Raw genomic sequence first — 10,507 nt, 5'->3', positions numbered from 1 at the left:
CATTTCCCTTTTTATCGATGTTCAAGTTCTTAACCACACACTTTATAGTATCGATGTCGCATTCATCTTTATTCTTTGGACACATTACTAATTTATTTATTAGTAACACGTAATAATAAATATTAATTATTGTCCAAAATTTCCGACATGGAGTGTTTTAATTGATTGGCAATGGAAATCAAAACAAACATCCACCCGCAACCTCACCTCTTTGACCTCCACGACTCAATCATACCCAAGCGGACAATGTTCCTTGCTCGGGGAGGGGGCGATGGGATAGTGGGCGTGATCGAGCTCATTACACACGGCTTCCTTCACTTACTTTTGGTATGATGGCTTTGTTTTCATTCCTCTCCAAATCAACATCTTTACCCTCTTATTCAAACACCTTCATTCGATAGCTCGGTCCATTAGTTTTATTATACACATGAAAGAAGAAAAATCTTTAATCTGCTTTTTTAATTGTTAACATGTTTTATGTCAAATTTTACTCTACCACATATATCCAAGAATTGTCAATTCTTAACCGGTCATGTAATGAACCAAATTTTTAAAAAGCAGACAAATACAGGCGTCACTTTGTACATAAGGTTTCCATTCCCACCCATTTTCATAGAATAAACTTTTTCTTATAAAATATTTTAAGATTACTTTCTACAAAGTACCTTTGTAAGAGTCGTTTTAGATAAGAACAATCAAATATATTTAATTATTAATTTTTAATTTTTATTTTAACCAATAAAACATGAGCTCTTATAACTTCTTTTAGGGAAAATATCAAATGTTCATTTAACTGGTCAAGGTTGCCACTTATCGGCTCTCTTCATAATTGTCCATCCTAAATCCCGTCGGCTGCCAAGTTAATAATCATTATTCAACTAGATTTTCAACCAACCAGACCACATCACATGTTAAAAATCCAGTTGACATTGACGCCATGGCATTTTAAAATCGAGGTTGACGCCTAGAAAATCTAGGCAAGCTGCTGAGATTTTTAACTTACTTATTTTTGTAAAAAACAAAACTAGTTGGCCATTAAGGAATAAAACATATTCTTACTTATATAATAGCTTGATAAGTGTATTGATCTATGTAAAAAAATACAATTTGCTAGACGTTCTACACTTGGTAGATTTAAATTTCAATGGCTCGCTTAGATTTTCTAAGTGGGTATGTTATTCGTACACCCTTTAGTTATCCACACACTCTACATACGATCGTATAGGGGCTATACTATCATATACTATCGTATGGAACCCTACTTAAAAGGGTGTGTGAATAACCGGAGCCTTTCTAAGCGTCCACCTAGATTAAATTTCTAGGTATCCGCATAGATTTTAAAATATCAGGGCCTCTCGACGGGATTTTTGATATATGACTTGACATGGTTAGTTGAAAATCTATGCAGATAATGATTATAATTTTGGGAAGAGCCGGTTTTGATGAATAAAGTCAAATGGTCATTTTCCTTTTCTTTTATGTGATGCTCAAAAAGTATTTAATTGCATGTCTACTTGGTAAGCATCAATTAGCAACCAAACCGTGATTAGCCATATGCTCATCAACTTCCTTCTATTTGTTTAACAATACGTCATGGATAAACTGAAAGTTATAAAGTTAAACCTTATCCAAATCTAAATCCATGAGGTTATCAAGTCTATTCATGCTTCTCTTCATTAAAGTCTTTTTGGTCAGAATATTCGTTCCACTATTTCTAGAAGTTCCTACGTACATCTATATACACACATAAATACATATTCACATACATATATACACACACTCTATTAACACATAACACATTACTTCACACACAATAAACATTAGGGTTACTTGGACTTTCTTGTTCTTATTTTGTATATTTACATTAGAAGCGTGCCATCTATGGGTTATAGTTTGATGGTGGATCATGAGAAGAAGATGAAGCGAAAGATTTCGAACAGAGAATCATCCAAAAGGTCTAGAATGAAGAGAGATCAACACATGAAGGATCTCAGTGACAAACTATTTTATTTCATGAAAAAGAGAGATGAAATGTTACCGAAAATGAAAGGAATCGCGCAAGAGTACGCTGCGATGGAGGTGGAGAACATGGTTTTGAGATCACAGAAACAAGAGTTGGAGAAAAGATTGGAGTATGCAAAGAGTGTTTGTGGCTGGTGTGAAGGTGATGGTTATGGGTCAATGTCATCAATGGGTGGTTTTCAAGAGCCATGGCTAAGGCCATGGGACCAATATCAGATTTCTAACTCCATCTCTCTCATGCCATCTACCGGAAATTTCCAATTTTAAGTTTTATTTTAGTGTAAACTGTATCCTTGATGCTATAGTAATGTTAAGATAGGATAATATTTTAACAAAATTTAGTGTTTATAAACTCACAATAATACTTTAATTTGAAAATTGGATTTCAATAATTTTATACACAGTTACAAAGTTAGTCCCTAACGTTTCCCTAAAGTAATAAGATTGAGCATTAAGGTTTAAAAATTGCGGGTGCAATCCGCCCTCATTGAAGGGCGGGACATAGTTGATGGTCTACTGATTGTAAATGTAATGATCTATCGGGTGAAGAAGGCTATAATAAACTGAAGTTACTCTTTTCAAAGTCGACTTTGAAAAAGCGTATCACACTTAGCTGGAACTTTCTTCTTGCCATTATGAAATTCACGGGGTTCCCTGAAACCTGGAGGAACATGGATTCTTGCTTATCTCAAATTGGGTAGAGCCTCGGTTCTCATTAACGGTTCTCCAACTTAGTGAAGAATTAATCTTGATTTGTTAAGTGATTAAAGTTCGAGGTTTGTTTTGTTAAGTTTGATATTAATATTTGTTTAGTATGGTAAGAATATTATGGATTGTTCTAGAATAAGTTTGGCTTGTTTCCCAAGTTAGGGTTGTCTTGGAGAGTAAGTTTAGTATGTCAGAAAAGAAAGTGAAGTTAGGAAAGACACGATGGTGAATGGCGATTAAGAAAATAGTTTGGTTGATAGGATTTAATTGGTGACTTAGTGCACACAATTGAGAAGCTATGAAAGTTGTGATAGAGTTTGGATTTGTGAAGAATCAAAGAGGTAATAATAATGTGTGGTTTTGATTATTAATAAAAAGAAAAGTTTGTGTTGTTTAGTTGTTTATTACAGATTGGTTTTGGGATCGGGAATCAATTCCAACTAAAAGAGTAAGTCAGAAAAGAAAGTGAAGTTAGGAAAGACACAATGGTGAATGGCGAACTCCCAGAATTGACGAAATCGAACTACAAAGTATGGTCGACCAAGATGGAGAGATTTTTGAAAGACTATGACTTTTGGGATGTTATTGAACCTACAATCGGCGTAGCTGTAGATGAAGGAAGATGGACACAGCATTGGGGTTCATATGTCAAACCCTACCGGAAGACATCTCGGTAGAAGTTGGCATACTCATGAATGCTAAGGAAGTATGGCGTGCTTTGAAGATTCGATTTCTTGGAATTGATTATGTACGAAAGGTAGACGATGAAAAAGCAGCTCAAGAAGCCGATGAGAAAGAAAGATTGGATGAGATCGTTGAGAAAGAAAGGTTGGATGAGATCGTTGAGAAAGAAAGGTTGGATGCGATTGTTCAAGAAGAACAAGCACATGAGAAGGAAGTTCAAGAAGATGCAGATAAAGAAGAAGCTTTGCAAATTGTTTTAGATTGTGAAGAAAAAGAAAAGTTGAATAAAGAAAAAGAAAGAATTTCTTCTAGAGAAGAAGAGAAGATTGTGAATCTTCAGGTATGTTTTTCTGACTTAAACAACCTTGAAGATGAGAAAACTGTTAAGATAAGTGAGAAGAAAGGAAGCAAGAAATCTACTACTGATCATGATGATGAGAGGAAGGATATGGAATTGAATGAAAGGAATGATGCGACTAACAAGACAACAGATTTAGAATCATGTGTGAAAGTCAACAATCAAGTATTTGTTGATGAAAAGTCAGAACCGAATGAAAGGTTGAGAAGAATCATCAGAATGGAGGGCACTGTAGGGTCTGATAAAGAAAGAATGAATAACCCATCTGCAAGTGTTGATGAGCGAAGAATGAAAAGAAAAGTGAGAAAGAAGAACATGGAGAGTGAAGTTGTATATGAGATCAATGTGGATGGTTTAAACGATGAACGTGAAGAACATGTTAAACAGGTTTGTTACAAACAACTGAAAAGAAAGGGTAAAGACGAAGCAATGATTAAAATTGAAGAGTTAAGAGCGTTGTTGGGAATTCAGGACCTTGGCGGTACAAAGACAAGAAGATGAGCAATTCAAGATTAAGGGGGTGAATGAAGAATTAATCTTGATTTGTTAAGTGATTAAAGTTTGGGGTTTGTTTTGTTAAGTTTGATATTAATATTTGTTTAATATGGTAAGAATATTATGGATTGTTCTAGAATAAGTTTGGCTTGTTTCCCAAGTTAGGTTTGTCTTGGAGAGTAAGTTTAGTATGTCTATAAATAGGGTCTAGATTATTAGTTTTATTAGTGAGAGTCAAGAAATCTCTTCTCCATGTAAGTTTGTTATGTTCGTTTGATAAGTTCGTTTGGTTATATGAAAAGAGTCGCGGGTTGTCACCCCAATATATCGTGTTCGTTTGATCTGATTTTTTGATCCGTCTGGGCCAACACTTAAGGAATTTCTATTTAAGAAGCTGTATTTGAAACGGTTAGAGAGTTAGATATATAGTGCACTTGGTTCAATAAAAAACACCTCTTGATAGTGTATGAAACCTCTTAATCACTCAGGTCTCTTAATAATTTAGCTGAAGATTACCAAACAGTTCCTTAGAAAAGAAAAAATAGCGTTTGTGGTGTAGGATCTAAGGAGGAGATACGTAATTTGGCTGGGATTTCAATTCTCAAGGAGAGGAATTACTTTTTACCGTTTTATGTCTTCGAGTGGGTGCAGATATGAAAAGTGTAAAATATTGGAAGCCGGTGGTAAACAAATGTATGCAACTCCAAATTATCTAACTGGAAGACTAAACACTATCTTTTGCTGGACGAATAACAGTTGCTGAAGCAGTTTTAATAAGCAATCTTCCAACCTATTATCTAACTGGTTTGTGTTGACGGTAGCAACTTAGTTCCCAATGATAGGAGCCACCTATAACATCTGTAGTAACTATGTTGTTGATTAGTTCTTCATGTTAGTAACGGGAAAACATTATAATATGATAAACCTAAAATTATATGCGTATCTGTTACTAGGGATAGGCTCGGGATGGTACCGGTACTGAGCGGTGCCGAACCTGAAAATTCCGATCCTGAAATTCTGAAATATTTGGTACCGGTATTTTATTCAAAATTCGGGAAATATCGGTTTTGTACTGAACCGTACCGGTACCGAAAACTCAAACTTGGTACCGATTCGGTACAGGCGGTAGCAAATCGGTACCCATACCGAAAACACTTATCCCTACTTGTTACAGTTGAGAGGTTAGCAACAGCAGAGGAGTATGATCCAGACGGCATTATTGTCAGCTTGGTCGAGTTCCCCTTTATGGTATATAATTAATGAAGATTAGGGTTCTTGAGGGAACTGAATTTCGGGAGAGGAGAGAGTGTCACAAAATTGATGTTTTGGTTATGACCTGATGGGAAATCCTTTATTAGCTAATAAGGGTAATATGGTCCTCAACAATTAGTAAACTAATATATAATAAGATATAATTTAATTATTTTGATCTATTATAATATAAATGATAATGATGACTATATAAATAAATATATAAAATATATTTATTTTTACATACGTTCCTACTAATGGCATCCAAAATGGAGCCACTGCAAAATAGAAAAAATCTCGTCGCGGCACTGACATGTAGGCAATGAGGGTTTTTTTTCCAATATGGTGTGTAATGGTTTCTTCTTTTTTTTTTCAACGACCAACAAAATTTTATTAAAAATCTAGCAAGGCACTAGACCCGCTAAGTTTAACCGCCAACAAAAAGATACAACCAAACTAACCACCTAACCATGTTAAACAACAATTACAACTGAAATTTACACCAATTCTCCCACAACAAACCGATCTTTTTTGAACTATTCTTTATCCACAAATACCCAATCCCTTTTATCTCTTCCAACAAGCTATGCACGTTTACCGGCTTCCCTTTATGAACTAAAGTATTATGTTTTTTTCAAAGGCACCACATCGTAATCAAGCAAAGCGCATGGAACACTTTAGCCTTCTCTTTAAGAAGCATTGAAAACCTATGGAGCTCGACCAAATCCTTAACACGAAAAGCATAGATCGATGGCACCTTGCACCATTGAGATATCAAACTCCAAACCACGTGAGCTACCTCACATGATATAAATACGTGCTCGACCAATTCTTCATCCGCGCAACAAACTGGACAAACCGTTACCTACCGGGATATTTTGTCTTGCCAAGGCAACTCGTGTTGGCAATCTATTAATTATGGCTTTCCACACGACAAAGCCCACCTCTGTAGGGATCCGGTTGTTCCATTCAAAAATTACATTAGGTGCAACTAAAGTGTCCTTCCTCCACAAACTTTTAAAAGCTCTAACAGATGTGTTCCCGAGTTTCATTTAAAGGAGGAAAACAAAGAAAAATGAGGGATTGAAAAAGTTTGTTGTGTTCCCGAGTTTCATTTAAGGAAGGAAAGGGAAGGAAAACATAAAAAGAGTGTTCCCGAGTTTCATTAAAGGAAAGAAAAGGAAGGGAGGAGAGAGAAAGTAAGAAGTAAAATAAGAAAAATTACGTCTTTCCAAATTGAAAAGATTAAAAAGGAAATAAAATTAAAATGCCAAAAGAAAAGATAAGAAGAGAAAATTTTCTTTTTCTTTTCTTTTTTTTCTTAAATAAACTCAGGAACACTTAGCATCCCCACCCCCCAAACTATTGTGTCTTTCCCATCCTCTAACAACACCTATTGACATGCGATCAATAAGTTTCTAAATTCTTCCAACGGTACCGGCCCTGACGGTAAGTAATGGTTTCACTCAGCCAATTTTATGTGGATTCAATAAATAAATTATATAAAATTAAGGGAAAAAAAAATTGAAGTGGATGATATGAGGCAATGGCCCATGTGGTTTCCTCACTAACGCTTGCACCAAACAAATTGTAAAGACGCCCCTAGACGTAACGGTGCGGCGTTTTTTTTGCTTAGGTGAACATGCATGTTTGCCCACTACACATGTTCTAATAGGACACAAATTATTGGTCACCAATTATAGTTAACAATTATATGTTTCCCACCATACTGATCTATGTTTTGTTAATCATTGTGTCGTTTTAACAAAACGTTGTGATTGTCTGCGACACATAAAAACACAATATTTGATCAATTTTGGGTACAAAGAATTAAAACAAAACATATAAGGCTATTGATTCGTTTATTTTAAATTATTCAATTTAGGTCTATGAAATTAATCCGGAAATTTACCTACAAGGCTACGACTTAACCTGCTGTTGGATTTGAACTTATTTTTCAGTACTTGATAGTAATTCCGCACAATTTGAAGTTTATGAATATATCTAGAAATAATTGATTTGTTGCAGTGGAAAGAAAATGATGAATCTTAAAATTAAATACTTTTGTTTCATCATTTAGCCGGTAACACTTTTAACTAAAAAATTGTCATCCACCACCATCAACTTTCACCTTATTTTTGTTGACACTTCCAAATTAATGGAACATTAGTTCTTATTTTATTTATTTATTTATTTTTTGGTGATGTGAGGCTTTTTTTTTTTTTTTTTTTGTTTTTGGGGAAAATCCCCATAATAATCATTTTAAAAAATGGTTTTTTAAATTTGTTCATATTTTACAAAGAATTCCTAAAATGTCCATTAGAAAATAGGTGGGACGATGTTTTAATAATCCAAGACGACTAGTTTGTAGAGCTAATGAAAAATGACCACGTGTCCATAAAGCTAACGCGACGATTGGTTCGTGAAGACAATCTAAGCATCAACAAAACAGTTGGCCCGACGATTGCGTTCATGTCTATGACGGGCCAACTAGATCATGAACATGCCGATTAGATCGTGAACATGCCGACTAGATCGTGAAAACACCGAGTAGATCACAACCGACTAGATCACATTGTTAAAAAACACAGGCCGACTAGTAAATTATGTTGGACGACTAGATCATATCAAATGAAGATTTTGAAAAGGCGTTATCAAAAATTAGGGACGACTAGATCGTGAACATGCCGACTAGATCATGATACAAAAAAAACCGGGACGACTAGATTATCATTTTAAAATGGTTTGTAAATGGATTTTTAACAACATGATCTAGTCGGTTGTGATCTAGTCGGCGTTTTTACGATCTAGTCGGCATGCTCACGATCTAGTCGGCATGTTCATGATCTAGTCAGCCAGAAATAGACATGAATGCAGTCGTCGGGCCGACTGCTTTGTTGACGCTTAGATTGTCTTCACGAACCAGTCATCGCGTCAGCTTTATGAACAGACGTTTGTTTTTCATTGGCTCTACGAACTAGTCGTCTTGGAATATTAAAAAGTCGTCCCGCCTATTTCATAATGCATATTTTAGAATTCTTTATAAAAATGAACAAATTTAAAAAATCATTTTCTGAAATGGTATTATGAGAAATTTCCCTTTTTTTTTCTTTTGTTTTGAATGACAATATGTCTTACTATTAGGCTCCTTTTTGTTTAATTAAGTCATTTGTATTGAATATATATGTTTTTGGGCTTTAGTTTTGTTTTGTATGTTTGAAGCCTAAGGGAAATGGCCCAAGGGAAATAATGTAATCAAGCCCATTGGGCATTTAATAATGAAAGATTTCTCATGCATGCTCCTCTATAAATAGGGAGCATGCCATGAGAAAGTAACATTTTTTTGCAAAAACTTCTAACACACACATATTATCTCTCTCTCTAAATTCTCTCGTCTCTCTCTCTAAACCCGAAATAAACATTCTCAAGATCTGAGACCTCTTAGGTGGTTTAGTGTGATTTCCGCTAGCACTAGGCTCGGTTGATCCAAGAAACGTTGTTAGATCCACCCACTTCGGAACCTACAATTGGTATCTGAGCTTCGGCTCACTAGTTGAGGGTTTTTGGATCACAACCTTGGGTTTTGATCTTGAGGAAAAGAAAAATAAGCTTCTTGCAAAGAAAAACCACAAAAACAAGAAAAACAACAAAAAATACAAAAAGAATTGGCTTCAAGTTGATAATCATGTCTTAGAGTGTGTTCTTGGTGAAAATAACAAGTGTACTAGCCTTAGTTCTAAAAATTGTGGGTTTAAAATTGTTAAAATTGATGTCCCCGGGTTTGAAAATTTGTTAAAAATTGACAAGTAAAAACTTTCGCTTCGCTTGGCATATGTCACACCCCAACCTAAGGAGGAAATGCCGGGGCGTGATCCGATTGCAGTTCGAAGATACTATCATAAATATAAATGACAATATCTAATTAATTATTTTGTTCAAATAACACACACAATAATCAAATACAACTAAACAATTCAAATAAATAAATAAATACAATAACTTAAATTCAAGTTTGTCTTCAATATAACCCTAAGGTCTTTCTAAGTTTCCATTCTTCAACTCAGGCAACCTGCATATGCGTAGAAAATGGAGTTTTGTCAACAAGCATGTTGAGTGAGATGATCACCAATTTTGACACAACAAATAGTTATATAATAAATAAATAATAAATGATAAATGTTAAATGCGCAAACCAATCTATGTGGTAATAACAATCAAACCTTAACAAACCAAAACCAAGTTGTACTTGTGTGCCAATGAATCGTTACCAAGCGAATCGGGCATTGATTACAATGACTAAATTGTCGGTTTACCTTCGCCAAGCGAATCGGGCTCCGGTTACTAAGACGATCATATGATCATACTAATGAGAACCCTCTACAAGGGGATATGTTGGACCTCTCTGAAACGTTGTCAAATAAATAATTAAACATGTAGCAATTAACAAATATCATTCAACTGACATTCACACAATGATTACGTTTGCGATTTTGTGTATATATATAGAATAAAAAATATGAGTAAGTACGCATACGTCCCCAAAACGTTAGAAAACATTGTATAAAAAGGGGAATGATCAAACTCACCTTAGATTAAAGGCAAGTGAGTACAATTAAGAATAAACGAGTCAACGGATAAGCGAGTCGTCCAATACGCGTCAAACGAGATAACTGATTAGAACCTGAAACTTTGTGATATGAAACTATAAATAAAAACGAACTTAATGCCGCTGGAATCAATCCAAACGGATGAGTAGAACTCTATTTATGTTGAATCAAATGTTTAAGCGAGCTGGTACTGACCAGAATCTGAACAGCGAATCGAAAGTCGGGTTTTGGGTAGTAGCCTTAAAATTACGTTACGAGAATAAAATTCTTCTGAACTGAACGTTGAATCTGACCAGAAGCATGTGAAAATGCAAAGTCAAAATTGTTGACTGTTTTGCCCTTTAACGGGTTTTAAAGCAATTGACCTGTCAACGCCCTTCAA

The 10,507-nt window shown here is 35.0% G+C and overlaps 1 protein-coding gene across 1 annotated transcript; it reads left to right on the top strand.

Annotated features, from left to right (window-relative positions):
* The first annotated feature begins 1,881 nt into the window (after positions 1-1,881).
* LOC143593053 (bZIP transcription factor 44-like) lies at positions 1,882-2,289 on the top strand. The gene has a single exon (XM_077072798.1). The coding sequence runs from the start codon at positions 1,882-1,884 to the stop codon at positions 2,287-2,289; it is 408 nt and encodes a 135-aa protein (XP_076928913.1).
* Positions 2,290-10,507: the final 8,218 nt, after the last annotated feature.

The sequence above is a fragment of the Bidens hawaiensis genome, unplaced genomic scaffold (assembly GCF_021521415.1).
Source record: "Bidens hawaiensis isolate Kalapana, Puna unplaced genomic scaffold, B.hawaiensis_p1.1 tig00041636_1, whole genome shotgun sequence".
NCBI lineage: Eukaryota > Viridiplantae > Streptophyta > Magnoliopsida > Asterales > Asteraceae > Bidens > Bidens hawaiensis.
Note: the sequence above shows the minus strand (reverse complement) of the source record. Positions and strands in the feature narration are given on the sequence as shown.